The 17,500-nt window shown below is 35.4% G+C and overlaps 1 protein-coding gene across 1 annotated transcript; it reads left to right on the top strand.

Moving 5' to 3' along the window:
- Positions 1-5,500: 5,500 nt before the first annotated feature.
- Positions 5,501-17,444, top strand: LOC115230814 (atrial natriuretic peptide receptor 3-like; the record flags this gene model as incomplete). The annotated part of the gene is made up of 3 exons (XM_036499832.1): positions 5,501-6,285; positions 16,014-16,030; positions 17,346-17,444. Coding segments are annotated over exons 1-3 (822 nt in total), but the record flags the coding sequence as incomplete, so codon positions are not given.
- Between the last annotated feature and the right edge of the window lie 56 nt (positions 17,445-17,500).

Here is a 17,500-nt window from a genome sequence, read left to right as displayed (position 1 = left end):
TCTTCTTCTTCTTCTTTTCTTCTTCTTCTTCTTCTTTGGAAGATTTGTGCAATTTCAAGCAACACTGTTTTCTGCAGATGCTCTGACTTCACATTTACCCCTAACTTTTCAGTTTGTTAGCTTCGTACTTATAGCACATAAAGCTACAACAACAACAACAACAACAAAAACAATAAGTATGGCAGTTACCTTCCTCAATGTCCACAATCTTCTGGTTTCCAATTTCATATTATCACATTTGACCTACTTCACTTCTTTTTCCGATACTTTTTCATCACCAAGACGTGCCATATCTAAAATTAAGCAGGGTGTTTTTTTTACTTTATTCGCAACAACTATATCCAGCTTTCAATATTGAATTTCATGATCATATTGGATTGTTACATTCCCCTGTATCTTCTTTATCATTCTCGTTTACTCCTTCTGAGAATAATCTGCTCATAGCACGCCTTTGCTCCATCTAATGCATACTTGTCACACCGGCCCTAATGAATCATTCTGCGTGTCAAAGTGCTGTCATCTGCCTGTTGGCTCTCCTCCTGCAACTCAACTTGATTTCGAGCCGGGTCTGCTGCTGGAGAGGACCGGTCAGGTAAAGTACCTGGGTATCTTGGTGGATTCCTCCTTTTCGCCTTCGGCCCAGTGCGTCCATGCTGCCAACAAAGCACGCGGAATTCTGTTCTTGATTCGACGGTCATTCGGAATGCTCACAGCAGCCATATTCCTACCGCTCTATGTCACGCTGGTGAGACCCATATTGGAGTACGGGATTCAAGCCTCTTCTCCTTATCTCCTCAAAGACATACAGCATCTTGAAAGAGTCCAGAAGCTGGCTACCCGCATGGTTCTTGGTCTCAAGAATTTGTCTTATGAAGAAAGGCTGAAGACGCTCGACCTTTATTCTCTAGAAAAACGACGACGCCGGGGAGATCTCATTCTTGCTCACAACATCATAAGCGGAAAGTGTAACCTCTCGAAAGAGCTGTTCTTCACTCCTGCTCCAGAACGTCGACTGCGGGGTCATTCCAAAAAGCTCTATCTGCGACGATTTCATCTCAATCGAAGGAGAGAGACTTTCTCCGTCCGGGTTGCGGATTCGTGGAATAAGCTGCCAGACGAGATGGTGAAGATGCCGACGACCGCTCGGTTCAAAGTCTCCCTTGACCTCAAGTTGCCAGAACTCTTTACATGAACACCACCCTGTACATAACTCCATGTACCCCTACATGGCCTTGCTTTTTGCTTTTTGAGCCAAAAAATTAACTAACTAACTAACTAACTAACATTCTTGTGACATTATCGCATTTTCTTTCGCATTTCTTTTTTTTGGGTTAGCTTCCTGCACTCATTCACAATATGCCTTTATCACCGTATGACCTGCACTTGTCACTTTTTGCTGTGTTGTCCATCTTGCATCTGATGTAATTTCTACAAAGTGTTTGTCCCTGTGCAGCAAAGACAGGCGCTTCTCTTTCTGGCTTCTCGCCATTCCTCCTTAGTCAGTGCTACTTCCCATCGACATCTGTATTCCTGCTCACTGCTCTCACTAACTGCCCACACAACATTTTCCTATTCCATTTTTCTTTCGTCTTCCTTACTCTTTTTTCTTTGAACTCTTGTCTCTACGAAAATAGCTGTTCTGGTTATACTAGATAGTTTCACATGAATCCTCAAAGGTTCTATGGCACACTTGATATACCACCCAAGTTATTTTTGTTCCGAGCATATACAGCTTTCATAGCTGATAAGCCCTCAGCCCACTTTGTGCTGGTTGTATAAATCCTGTATCACCAATCTTTTTCATGATTTCTTCTGATAGTAATTCTACACTAAGTCTTCACTTACCCTCTCATCAGGTGTATAATTCCACATTTATTTAGATCAAATTCCATTTTAATGATTTGCTAAAACAATGAGTTGTGTTCATTGAAGAAATAACTTGAGCTTTGTCCTTACCATACTGCTTGAGGTCACCCATAAATAATAGATGGTCGATTTTTTTGATGTTTTTCTTTAAACTCATATCTAAATGTTATTTTTGCTCAGTAGCAATATTACAGGAATCATGTATAAAACAAATAGTAAAGGAGACACAGTTAAATTCTTTTGATTCTTAACATTCCTAAGTTTTGTCCATATGACGTCACTTCAGTCTTCCAGATTTCCCCACTTTTTCTCAAAAACCTTTTAACTTTCTTTGCAATCCCAAACATGTAGCTGGTCCTTAGTTCCCCTGCAATTCCGTTTACAACCTTTCTGCTCAACAGAGATAATTCCATTATCATCAAGAATTGTATACATTTCAGTAGCGATTATTCATGTTAGTACCTTCCACATCAGTAGGAGGCATGATATGCGTCTGTAGTTATCTACAGCATTCCCTTATGAAGCATCCTTAAATCACAGTACTGCTCATTCAATAGTTATCTACTCAGGAACCTCTGCATTCCCAATGATTGGAGCACTAAACTGTTCTGCAATTCTTTTATGGCATTCCGTCAGCGTCTTTATCCAAAACTATTAGGTTCAGCTGCTTTCCAGTCCAATTACTCATCTTCATAATTGCTGCACATTTTCTTTTTCAATTTTAATGTAACAAATAGACCCATTCAAAATTTATAGCCAGTCAGCATTATGCTACTCTTCCTTATTCTACATCTCTCTGCAAAACGCAACTTTAGTCGGCTTCTGATATAACTCTTTCGTGTATGTCTTCCCAACTTATTTCATGATAAAGTTTCTTCTGATCAATTTGGAATAATCTATCTTGCCTTTAATATTTCGTTCTTTAATCATGTCTTGTTATCTTTCCTCTCTTCACTAAAATGCTTTAATTATAACATGCAGCCTTTTCTGTCAATGCTATACTTTTTCTTCAGTTCGTCATGTTTATAACCATTAATAAGCTCATATTTTCTTTTTCTTTGCAATATTGATACATCACCAACAAGCCTCTCTATATTCTTCATATTCTTCTTTTCCACTATAAATCTTAGTTTTGTGTATTCTTCACTTGGTATGTTCTTTCACTGACTTTTAATCCCAAATTTTATACGACTCTGACTCGTTGCTTCAATAAACCTACAGGTCCTTATTTTTCTATTTGTTCTTATGTGCTGCTAAATTTTATAAACTTACATTTTTCTTAAAGTTCAACTTTCATTGATTTGCTTTTTGGAGATCATGAACTCCATGTATATGTTGGGAATTTACTAAATCTACCACCCTATTAATTATATCCATCTGTATCCGTATTCTATTGACAAAAAATGCATTATGATTATTATTATTATTAAAAGGTGATCTAAGGTAGTAAGCTGGTAGATTCATTACCGCGTCTGGCAAAATGCTTAGCAACATTTCGTCCGTCTCTAGTTCTGAGTTCAAATTCCGCCGAGATCAACTTTGCCTTTCATCCTTTCGGGGTGGATAAAATAAGTTTCAGTAGATCCTGGGGTCGATGTAATCGACTAACCCCTCTCCAGAAATTGTTGGCCTTGTACCAAAATTTGAAATCATTATTTAAAGGCGGCGAGCTGGTAGAAACGTTAGCACGCCGAGCGAAATGCGTAGCCGTATTTCGTCTGTCGTTACGTTCCGAGTTCAAATTCCGCCGAGGTCGACTTTGCCTTTCATCCTTTCGGGGTCAATAAATTAAGTACCAGTTACGCACTGGGGTCGATGTAATCGACTTAAATCCCTTTGTCTGTCCTTATTTGTCCCCTCTGTGTTTAGCCCCTTGTGGGTAGTAAAGAAATATATTTTAAGGTGATCTTTATATCCAATTTAACATGGATGCTTTGTTAAAACAACGAATACTACGTTATTAACATTGAGAGATCCTCTCATATAGGTGTGTATGTGCTGTTATGCACCAAGCGCCTTTAAGGATCTCTCTATGTTAATGATAAGTCATCCATACTAAGTTGGATATAAAGATCAGCTTTTGGTCGCTAATAATTGCTTTCGTCGCTAATAATTAATTAATTAATTACTTATTATTTCATTTGCGCACAACAAATTAGACTGTTGGAAAAATTCTTAACATCGGGCTGCAAGAAGTAACCTTAAATGCCAAGAACCTTCCTAAGTATCTTCGCTGTCCCTGATTCTGGAGCTTTATGCCTATTTCCTCTATCCATCTGCTCCAGTTTTTAGAAATAGTTCCTAATTCACCTGTCCCTGTAGGGATACATTTTACCTACATTTTCTCTAGTCTCAGTGACTCAATGGCTAGGTCCTGATACTTTGCCGCTTTCTTTATACGCTCATATTGATGTTCTCATCATTTGGGACTGTAGAGTTATTACCATGTACTTTCTATTTTTTTGTCTACTACTACTACTACTACTACTACTACTACTACTACTACTACTACTAGTAAATCACGCTCTCTAGATTCTATATACTGTCAGAGAGTTAAAATTCCACATCTTATATTTACTACTTTCTAGCACTTTACTTGGTTCATGTTCATGCCACTTACCAGTATGGTCAAATTCTAGCTTTCTACGTAACTCCCAGGGGATTATTCTTTCTAGGTTGTCATGTTTTTTCTTGTATTCTTTCTGTGCCAACATACTACATTCACTAAGTATATGAGCAACAAATTCTTCTTTTGATTTATGTAACCTACATTAGCAACCTGCCTGGTTTTTATTTAGTTAGTCCCCAATGCCTAATCTTGTGCTACTATCAGGCTTATTCTCTCCTTTTCAGCCTCCCTTTTTGCAACTACAACCATCTCTCACTATTACTATTTTCTCCAATTATCTTTGGAAATCTACCAAGGAAAGTCTTCTCCTGCCAGTCAAATAATCTTGCTCTTTTTTCTGACTTTAACTACATTTGGTTTTTGGTTTCCCTATCTCTTGCTGTTACACTAACGGCTCCTGATAAAATTTCCTCCCTATTACCTCATCCTCCTGTTCGTCATCGTCGTTCTTCTTCTTCTTCTTCTTCTTCTTCTCTTCTTCTTCTTCTTCTTCTTCTTCTTCTTCTTCTTCTTCTTCTTCTTCTTCTGGAGGGTTAGGGATAACAAGTCTATTTAAAATCTCATGAATCTTTCTGAGGATTCTTGAAGAATATAGGAATTGCACTTTTCTATATAGGTTGATAATGAAAATATAATCCTGCTTTGCCTTCTCCTCACCACTCGTCATCGTCGTCATCATCATCATCGTCGTCGTCATTGTTATCGTCATCATCGTCGTTGTCGTCGTCATCATCATCATCATCATCATCATCATCATCAAAGCTGTTTCTTTGCGATCGCTTTAGAAATAGCAGTCAAATTTCCCACGATCCATGCAGTAGTATGTTAAAATAGAAAGGTCAAATTGGATAATGTAGGCCTAGATACACATCCTAAAACATAGGATTCCACGGCTTCTCGGGTTCGTTTAGTCAGGTCTAGCCTAGGACTATACAACAGTAACAACAACTGCAATATGATCAGTATAATTCAAATTGTAACCTAAGTTTTTTTTTCTCTTATACAGGTCAGGATGCTAAAATATGTTTCGGAACAATAGTTCAAGTTAATTCGAATCATACTCATTGACGCCATCCCAGTCACAATGGATTGGTTATGGCGCAGTTGCCATAAAATGAAACTCAACATATTTTTCTTTATTATATTTTGTTTTCACAAATGTCTGTCGAAAACAGAAGTTCAAATTGCCTCCATACTCCCTCGGAACAATACTTTTTTATTTTCCATTGACCGAATGAAACCAGCCTTAGAACTGGGCATCGAAGCGCTGATGCGGGATACATATCTAAAAAAGCATTTTAACTTTACCGTGATATTTGCTGACTCAGGCTGTTCTATTGCCACAGCAATGAATCAAGCGATAGACATGTACATGAACAGATCTGTAAATGTCTTCTTTGGCCCTGCTTGTAATTATGCAGTTGCACCAATTGCTCGCCAAGTAAAATTCTGGAATACACCCCTAGTAAGTATTGGTGCTACGGCCAGGGATTTTTCCGAGTCCAGAGAAACATTATACCCCTTACTCACCCGGGTCGGTCCCGCTAACTTGAATTATCTTCCCAGCTTCATTGCATACACCATGGATTACTATAAATGGAAAAAGTTAAAGTTGCTTTATTATCGGGATGGTTTCGATTCAATTTCTACACAATTTTGTAAGTTAGTTACGGAAACTCTTCACTACGAAATAAAAGAATTTGTTAACGACACAAAAACGGATCATTACAAAATGGACAACAAAAATATTTCGGAAACACTCAGGAGTGAAATTGGAAACGAATACGCAGGTAAGTAAGCGAATTTCATTGTTATTGTGTATTTGTTATATTTCTCTTATTGTCCAAGATAGTAAACTTTGCTTAGAGTTAATTCATAAACTGAATTTTGCCATCATACACACAGACGCGCGTGCGCGCACACACACACATACCTATATGTACATATATATACAGGTCGTCGTCGCCGACTTACGACAACAGTTGGTTCCGACTGGCTGGTCGTAAGTCGATTTGGTCATAAGTCGGCCTATAGGCCTATATAGCTTTGTTTTATATTTTTACATTTTGGAGTCTCAAACATTCGTCTTATAAACAAATATGAGGTTGCCTCAATGTCTCCGCGACAGGATTGTCATGCAACACAGTAGCGATCGATAACCAAACCTAGGGGAAGCGTTTGTTAGCTGACATCATCCATAGACGGGTTAATTTCTAAGATATTAAGCCCATTAGATTTCAACTAGATTATTTATTATTGCTGCCGGGAGCTGGCGCGCCAATCGTCGTAAAGTCGATTGGTCGTAAGTCGGATAGCTCGTAAGTCAACGACGACTTCTATCTATCTATCTATCTATCTATCTATCTATCTATCTATCTATCTATCATCTATCTATCGATGTGTGAGTGCATATATATATATATATACATATATATATATATATATATATTATATATATATATATATATATATATATATATATATAGATACATACATACATATATGTACATACTTACATATATTTGTATATACATATGCATATAGGGGCACGTCAGAGAACGTAAACAACATGAAATACGAAAACGTGGAATACAAACTTTTTTTGCGAACAACGAAAGAAAGAAATGGAAAACAAGACAAGCTACATAAAGAACGACCTTTCACCAGTTGTCGGCTGTTTTCTACTTCGTATTTCGAGCAATTCACGACAAGATAAGCCTTCGACAAAACATTTGCTCCCGTAAAGCAAATAAAATTTAGTATTTTTGCGGAAGCTCAAAGTTGGTAACTGTTGTGTGGACACCTCCAGACGATGAAGTAGGCTAGCCCAATACGTAGATATAGAGGGAGAAGTCTAGACGTCGAGAGTTAAGTAGAGGTCATCGGAACGTGCAATATAACAGGGGCGACGAGGATTCGAATAGTACTGAAATGGAAGAGTTACTGAAAGCAGTTGTAAAACAACAAGAGCATCAGCAGCAGCAACTACAGAAGTTAACAGAATTGTTACTGCAGTCGAGAAATACGACAGAATAATTTTCAGCAGATGGTGTTGCAAATTCCATTGAAGAATTTCACTACAATCCGGATGAAGGAACTACTTTTGCTGCATATTATAGACAATACGAAGACATATTCCGAGAGAAATGCAAGGGATGGTCTAGTGAAAGGAAGGTAAGGCTCCTTTTGCGGAAGCTTGCTACTCCGGAACACGAAAGTTTTTGTAACTTTATTTTGTCGATAAAGCCCGCGGAATTGTGTTTTGATGAAACGATAAATATTTTGACTAATATTTTTAGCGAGAAAAGTTCGCAGTTTAACATTCGATGGGAATGTTTAAATTTAAAGACAAACGAGTCCGATGGTTTTGTAACTTGTGCCGGCATGGTTAATAAGGCTTGCGAAAGGTTTAAGCTGGAAGAATTAACGTCAGATATGTTCAAGTGCCTAATATTCGTTAAAGGGCTAGTGGCAACGGAAGACGCGGAAATTAGAAAAAGAATATTATCAAAGTTGAATCAAGATGTGAAACTCACTTTGAGAAAATGGCTGAGGAATGCCAACAAATAATAAACCTTCGAGATGATACAAGAAAGACAGAAGACAAGAATAATAATGTACAAATGTGTAAAGAAATTACAGAAAGAAGGAAAAATTTAAATTCAAAACGGTGCTATGGTTGCGGAGATCGACATCTGAGGAAAGATTGCCCCTTTAAAGATAAAACCTGTTTTAAGTGTGGTAAAATTGATGGGACATATACAGACGAAATGCCGGTCAAAGAAAATGGTAAAACAGAAGAAAGTCTACTCAACAAAAGTAAATTATACCAGACAAAACCGAAAATTTGTGTTGGTAGAAATAAATGGGTTTCAGACGAAAATGCAATTGGATACTGGTTCAAACGTAACGATAATAAATACGGCAACATGGAGTAAGATAGGCAGGCCGTTGTATAAAAAAAAAAACTACCACGGTGTGTAAGGGGAACGAGTTCAATTCTTGGGCGAAATTTCACCAGAAATAAAACTTAAAAACAAGACGCGGAAATGTAAACTAATGGTATCTAAGAATACAATGAATGTGTTCAGGACAGAATTAATGGAAGGATTCGACCTGTGGGATCTATCACTGAATTGATTATGTAACAAGGTGAATGCGTCACAGTCTGTGTCAGAGAAAGCATCACAAAAAATGAAATTAAAATTGAAAAAGATGTACTCTGATATTTTTTCGAAAGAGATCGTTTTGTGTAAAAAAATTAAAGTAAAGTTTGAGTTGAAAGAAAATGCGGTGCCGGTGTTCAAACCGAAAAGGAATGTACCTTTTGCGGCGTTAAATCAAGTTGAGAAGGAATTAAAAAGATTGGAAGACATGGAAGTAATTGCAAAAATAGGCTCCTCTGAGTGGGCGGCTCCTACGGTATATATAAAAAGGAACAACAACGAGGTAAGAGTATGTGCGGACTTCTCAACTGGTTTTAATGATTGTTAAAAAAATTACAAATATCCACTTCCAAACCCAAAAGAAATATTTGCCAAGTGCAATGGAAGGAAATTTTTTTCCAAGCTGCACTTGTCAGAGGCCTACCTCCAATTACTGGTAGATGAAGAATGTGCTAAGTATTAACAATCAATACTCATAAAGGTCTGTACCATTTCAAAAGACTGCCATTTGGGGTAAAAGTCGCACCAGCAATATTTCAGCAAGTGATGGATATTATGCTAGCAGACTGTGAGTTCGCGGTCCCATACTTGGATGATATATTGATCAAAAGTGAATCAAGGGACCAACATATTGAACATATAGAATATGTGATTACGGGTTCAAAGTAAAGGAGGATAAATGTGAATTTTTCTTGACAAAAATTAAGTACTTAGGACAGGTGATCGATGAAAACAGAGGAAAACCGGACCCTTCTAGGATCGACGCGATAAAAACAATGCCTGCTCCCACTAACAAAACAACACTACAAGCATTTCTAGGTTTAGTAAGTAATTACCAGTTGTACATACCTAAAATGTATGAGCTAAGAGCTCAGTTGAATAAGTTGCTAAAGAAAGACTCGAAATGGAGCTGGACAAACGAATATCAGAAATAATTCAAGGAATTAAAAAAAGCGGTTAACATCAGAGTTATCATTAACTCATTTCGACCCAAATCTGAAAATAATTGTAGCATCGGATGCCTGTGAATATGGTATAGGAACTGTGATATTGCATAAATTTAATGATGGTAAAATCAAAGCTATTGCACATGCATCGGGAGTTCTATTACCAGCAGAAAGAAACTACAGCCAGATTGTAAAAGAGGCGTTATCATTAATCTTCGCAGTAAAAAAAAAATCCATAAATTCTTACATGGAAGGAAGTTAACACTTCAGACGGATCGCCGACCGTTATTGTCTATTTTTGGTTCGAAAAAGGGTATCCCAACGCACTCAGCAAACCGCTTACAGCGCTGGGGGACTACTCTGTTGAACTACGATTTCCAGATGGAGTTTTTGCAATCAATGAAAATGGGACACGCAGACGGGTTGTCTAGGCTAATTCCAAAATATGAGAAACCTTTTGAAGTCACGGTGATTGCATCGTTAAAACTAGAAATGGAGCTGAAGAACATTTTGTGCAATGTAGTACGTGATTTGCTGGTAACGCTGGAAGCAATTAAATTGAAATGATAGGTTCGTAAATAAGATTTTTAAAATGTTGTGTAACACGAAAAATATTAATGAGCGGGACGCAGGTTCAAAGCACTATTCAGCATGTGATGCAGTATTATTATGCACAAAGAGTGGTAATACCTGAAGCACTGCGAAACAGTATTAAAAGACTTTCATGTTGGACATCATGGGATTGTCCGGCGATTGTCCGGATGAAGAGCCTTATGAGAAGTTACGTTTATTGGCCGAATATGGACAAGCAAATTGAGAGACTGGCAAAAGTGTAGGGGATGCGCTAGGCCAGCAAAGGCACCCCCTGTGCAGATTCAGCCGTGGCCAAAAACGGATTCGGCATGGTCTAGACTACATGTGAATTTCGCAGGACCAATAAATGGCTCTTATTATATCATTGTGGTGGATAGCTATTCCAAATGGCCTGAAGTGTGTAAATGTTCAAAGCCAAGCACAAGTGTGACTATCAACTTCTTGGAAGATACGATCGTGTCAGATAATGGTACACAATTCACGGCGAAGGATTTCGAAAGATTCTGTAAGTCGGTTCAGAAGAAGCATGTGTTAACTCCGCCATACCATCCAAGGTCAAATGAGTTAGCGGAAAGATTATATATATACATATATATACACATATATATATATACAAATATATATACATATATATATACACATATATATATACATATATATATATACACATATATATATACAAATATATATACATATATATATACACACATATATATACATATATATGTATACACATATAGATATACACATATATATTTATATATATATATATATATACACATATATACATATATATATATATATACATATATATAAATACATACATATATATATACATATATATATATATATACATACACATACACACACACACACATATATATATATATATATATATATTTATATATGCATATATGGGTACAGGACGTCACAAAACGTTAACAACATGAAATAAGAAAACAACATGAATTGCGAAATACGAAAACATGAAATACGAAGGCAAACCTGGGTATGTGAACAACGAAAGAAACAAATTGAAAACAAGACAAGTAACATAAGGAACTACCCTTCATCAGTTGTCGGCTGTTTATCTACTCCAAATTTCGAGCAATTTTCGACAATACGTGTCTTCGAGGAACCAAAATAAATTTTGGGATTGGTGGAGGGTCAAATTTGGTAACAAAAACAGAACATACTACAAAGCAAACGAAAACAAACAGGGAGGGCCGTTATGTTACTTGTCTTTTTTTTCCATTTGTTTCTCATACCCAAGTTTGTCTTTGCATTTCATGTTATGTTGTTTACGTTTTGTAACGTCCTGTACCCATATATGCATATACATACATATATATACATAAGTACGTACATATATGTATGAACATATGCATATATATACTCTTTTACTCTTTTACCTGTTTCAGTCATTTGACTGCGGCCATGCTGGAGCACCGCCTTTAGTCGACCGAATTGACCCCGAGACTTATTCTTTGTAAGCCCAGTACTTATTTTATCGGTCTCTTTTGCCGAACCGCTAAGTGACGGGGACGTAAACACACCAGCATCGGTTGTCAAGCAATGCTGGGGGGGTCAAACACAGACACACACACACATATATATATATATACATATATACGACAGGTTTCTTTCAGTTTCCGTCTATAAAATCCACTCACAAAGCATTGGTCGGCCCGGGGCTATAGCAGAATACACTTGCCCAAGATGCCACGCAGTGGGACTGAACCCGGAACCATGTGGTTGGTTAGCAAGCTACTTACCACACAGCCACTCCTGTATGAATAATATATTTCTAAATCTCTGAGAGATTTAGAAATCTATTATTTCTATTTTTGAAATTAGTGAATGTATTTCACTTGAATTATATGTTTACAGAGGAAGATAGGCATCGACAGCTAGCAAGCCATGCTATTCCAGACTGATGACGAGCAATGACTCAGAAACTAGTCTCTTAATGCTGGATTTGCTGGATGGATGTGCTTATCTCCCCTTTTGTAAAGATAAGGACAGGAAATGTGTCATGGCCGACAGGAAGCGGTGCTTCCTAGGGCTAAATAGCAGTTGTATTCTTCCCTTTCATGGGACTGCCACATTAAGTTGACAACATACCACCACTTTATATATATATATATATATATATATATATATATATATATATATATTATTTATATTATTACACGATTGAACACCTCGTAAGTTTATCTATCTACTTATCTATCTATCTATCTATCTATCTATCTATCTATCTATCTATCTATCTATCTATCTATCTATCTATCTACTTATCTGTCTATCTACTTATCTATCTATCTATCTATCTATCTATCTATCTATCTATCTATCTATCTATCTATCTATCTATCTGTCTATCTATCTATCTATCTATCGGTTTTGTAGTTTAACCCAGCTTTCAATTATGGCTGTAAAAACAAATATAGGTAGGGAATTCTTAAAATTAGTCTCTTGACATTTTCAACCTGACCATTCAACCTGAATATTTAATAGAAGAACGCTTAAGATCAGCTATTCTTGCTGGGAAAACTTCGTCTCTTTTATTAACCTGCACAGCAGTAGGATAATTGCTAATAATCATAGTGCCGATTCTCTTTTTAAAAGTTGCAATTTCAAAGATGGAGCCTCCTGTCCGTTGGAAGGAAAATTTCTGGAAAAATAAATCGTGTATAGAGCCAAGGTGCAGATAGAAGGCTCACGCGAATATAGAACTTATACAGGGGCTTCTGAAAATTCTTTTACAACCCAATTTTATTCGCATAAAAATTCCTTCAGATACCCCGAAAATAGGACGAAGACCAGCCTGGCAAAATATGTCTGGGAATTAAAAGAAAAAGAAGCTCGACCTTTCAACGTCACATGGAGTATTTTAGATAGAGCTGCACCTTACAGGCACGGTACTCATAAAAGACCCATCAAATGTGATTTATGCCTGCTGGAAAAATATTTTTTTTTTTCAAGGACAATAACTCCTTAAATCAAAGACGCAAACTCTTGAATTTCTGCAGATACGCAATTAAATTTAAAATGTCGGCTAGCAATATACCATATGGATAGAGTATATTTTTTTGAATCTTGGACTAGTTTTTAATCACACTGTTGGATTTTTTTCTTATTGTATTTCGCATCGCAAAGTTATTGTATATATTTCGACATACTTCTTAGAAAAAACCTTCGACTGTTATATGCAATTATTATTTTCTTGTTTAAGATTCTACTTTTATTTTCTTTTCTTTCATTTTATTGTATTTTATTAACCCATTTGAATCATTTAATTTATAGATAATTCTATTTTGCATGTCATTTATCCGAATTTTATTAGTATCCACTCAGCAATTTTTAGAAAGTGTTGTTTGTATATATATATATATATATATATATTATATATATATATATATATATATACATCAGGACCTAGACATATTTTTATGTGAATGTTTGTATTGTTAGCATGCATATGTATTCGTATGTATGCGTCTATGCATGTGTGTATGTTTATACGTGTGCATATACATACATGGATGTATATGTATGTATGTATTCACTTATATTTGTGTGGATGTGTTATTTACAAATAACGGAAATATTTTATTTTGTTTTTTAAATGCTTATTTCTAATTAGTTTTTGTATATTTAAAATAAACGAAAGTGTAGATTACACTATATAACAATATTTTTATTATTTTTTGTCTCTGGTGAGTAAGTGTTACTTCCTATTTGCTTCTATTTAGAAGTCAAATGACTACCATTGCTTCTATTTAGAAGTCAAATGACTACCATTCCCTTCAAACTCTTCTTTTGTGATCTGAACATCAATGTCTGGAAACTGACCTATTTTCCATTACATTTCAGACAGATTCAGTGCTGAGTTGCTGAAGTAGAAGTATCGTTATAGCAAATATTCTCCTCAGCACAACAAATTTGCTTGTCACTTGCTTGAGCTTAATTAATCCTTTGAGCATGTCCCTTAGTGGTTCACAAGATGTGCATCTCTGATCATGAGCAGGAGTAATAGGGGAGTATCATAGTCATGTGTTGAGAAGGATTCTTTGCAGTTTCGATAAATGTAACAAAACCAAATTTTGAAAGAAATATTAGCCATTTTTCATACTTTCTAGGAGTAAGCAAATAGGAAATAACAACTGCTACCCAAGGTCAAAGATCGTGTTACACAATATTATTTATTTCTTATTTACAATATATATTTATTGATTCCTCTCATTTTACAGTAAACAGTTTATTTATCATATAGGACGGGGATCGGGGGACTGGCATAAATTACTCCAAATGAGCTTCAAAATTTTTTTTACTCCATTTGGGGGTAATTTGAGTGCAATACATGTAGCACGAGAGAGACTTTTATTAGTACTCAGTCAGGTTTATTTAATCGTGAAACAAACTGGTGCTTTTATTACCTGACATATTGTGTTGATATTTTATTTGCATATTGTTTTCTTTTCTTCTCTTAGACAAATGCGGTGTTATTTACAAGTTTTTCATTGTTACCAATTTGCGTTATAAGTTTTCTAAATTCTGTCATTGTATTGAGTGCGAAATTATATTTTACGTAATAATTATTTAGCGACTGAAGCAGTATTAGTACCAAAATTAAATCTTTATATCCGACTTAACGTAGATGTCTTGTTAGAAGGCTAAACACTGTGGTACTAAAATTGTAAGGTTCTCTCATATAGGTGTTTGACGCATGAAAGCACAAACGTATGTCATAGCAGACGAGAATCATCTGTTATGAGCGTCGAAACTGCAAGATTACGTGATGTCAGTCAACTGGACTTCTTCAGGCTTCGGTGACCGCTTTACAGCCAAAACTCACGGCCACGATTTACAGAAATTCAGTGTCTTTTCAGTCATTGATGTATATATTTTACATATATACAATTTAATATCAAGTGCGTTAAGGTTATGATGGAGTGTGAAACTTCTAGAGAATAATAGTTTTATTTTTAAAGTCTATAACATATATATATATATATAATTGATAAAAAAAATGCTGTACTGATATCACACCTACACGGTATAAAAATAATATTTAGTTTTACATTTTGAATCGTACACTTTTAACTCTAAGAGTGGACTCATTATCATTTAATAAAATACATGGTGTTAAAATTCATGTAAATGTTATTTTCTATTTTATTATTAATAAATATCAGAATTTTTCAAAGCAATGTACGTTACGTAAAGCGAAAAACAGCATCTGCGTGACAGTTCATAAACGTGAGCAAAGAAAAAAATCAGCTATTATATTTAAATTCTTATCAATTAAAATTAGATAGCTATTAATTTATTTTTACATAAATTCTATTTATGTAATTACTTTCAATTATTATATTAAATATTATAAAAGCGCATAAATTAAATTTCGCTGTTCAATTTGCTTTGATACATCCCCTTCTTTATGCATACCCGATGTGACACAAACTGCACTGATTAATGCAACACAATTAGATGCACAATATCCTACCCATAATGGACAGTTTCACGATGGGTCGAAACGATCGTCGTACTGAATAAAGACTAGTGCTTCATCAAATATGTGGCTGTGTGATAAGTAGCTTGATTACTAAGCACATGGTTCCGGGTTCAGTCCCACTGCATGGCACCTTGGGCCGACCAAAGCTTTGTGAGTAGATTTGGTAGACGAAAACTGAAAGAAGCCTGGCGTGTTAAAGACTTGTTTTATTTATATTTCCTGAGCGCCATACTAATACAATTGTTTGTTTGTTTTCCACCTGCCTTCGTCTTTTGTCTATTTTCATAAAGCTTCCCGTTATATATATATATATATATATATATATATATATATATTATATATATATATATATATTATATATATATGTGTGTGTGTGTGTGTGTGTGTGTGTGCGTGTGTGTGTGTGTGTGTATGTTTGTGTGCGCGCGTGTCCCCCACCATCGCTTGACAACTGATACTGGTGTGTTTACATCCCCGTAACTTAGCGGTTCGGCAAAATAGACCGATAGAATAAGTACTAGGCTTACAAAATCCCGCGGTCGATCTTTTCGACTGAACGCGGTGCTCCAGCATGGCCGCAGTCAAATGACTGAAAAAATAAAAGAGTAAAAGAGTAAAAGAATATATATATATATACATATACTTACATACATACATACATACATACATACATACATACATACATACATACACACACACATATATATATATATATTTAATGAAATGGATAAATGAATTATCTTGTTACGGATTATTCAAAATTTAACCGATACCTGTGTAGCAAAAATCACACCAGAAAAGACACGGTTGAGGTTACGACCATGGGGTTTCGCCCCCGTGCTTTAGCGCGGATAATTGAAGTTTTATATATTTAGTGAAGGGAAGAAATGGAGCCGAACGAAGATTCTACAAAATTCCCTTTTATTATTTTCTACACATGTTTCAAAGGCTGCAAATTCCCAAATTCGGATTGAATAAGGAGACCATTCTGCAGCTTTCTCTTCAGGAAAATCCAAGAATTTAAAATCTCAAAATAAATATATATATATATATATATGTATATATAAACATAAAGTTAGTCTGGTCATGGAGTGACCAATGGTTTCGTATCCACGAAAGGTATAGGAACCAGACTTTAACTCTATGTTATAATACTTACTGCTCTATTCTTTAGAGTGTGCATCTTATTCTAATATATGTTATATTGACAATACACACACACATATACATGAATGCTAAATAGATTATTTTACCTATTTTGATATTTGTAATTGAATTATATTTTCAATTATAATTTTCAGAAGGTTTAATTTTAAATAATAGACACTTTAAAATAGTTTCTTGTAAAATAAAACGTCAACATAAATATACTATTCCGAAGTTTGCTTCTTATCTCGTGATAATGTTCTTAAGAATTTGTAAAAATCAAAAATGAATTACGAATAATTTTTTTCAGAAAAACTATCCATATATTTTGCAGATTTATTCTGTAGTTATATAATAGATGTTAATTGTATGACAAAAAACTAAAATTCTTATTTACTCTCTTCGAAGTACAAACTTAGTGTTTATCGAGAAAATATACTATTAAATATAACGTCTTTATTATATTGTTTTCATAGCTATTTAAATGCCTTCTTGAGTGTCAGAACCATACTTTTTCCGATAAGTTTAGTAACTCTATTTGGCTGGCCTATTTCCCATATTCAGTTGATGTCTGGGTAATGTGATTCCCCAAACAAGGAACTACTAGAGGAAGTAATTAATACCACTAAAA

Source organism: Octopus sinensis, unplaced genomic scaffold (genome assembly GCF_006345805.1).
Source record: "Octopus sinensis unplaced genomic scaffold, ASM634580v1 Contig16448, whole genome shotgun sequence".
NCBI lineage: Eukaryota > Metazoa > Mollusca > Cephalopoda > Octopoda > Octopodidae > Octopus > Octopus sinensis.
This window is presented reverse-complemented; position numbering and strand designations above follow the sequence as displayed.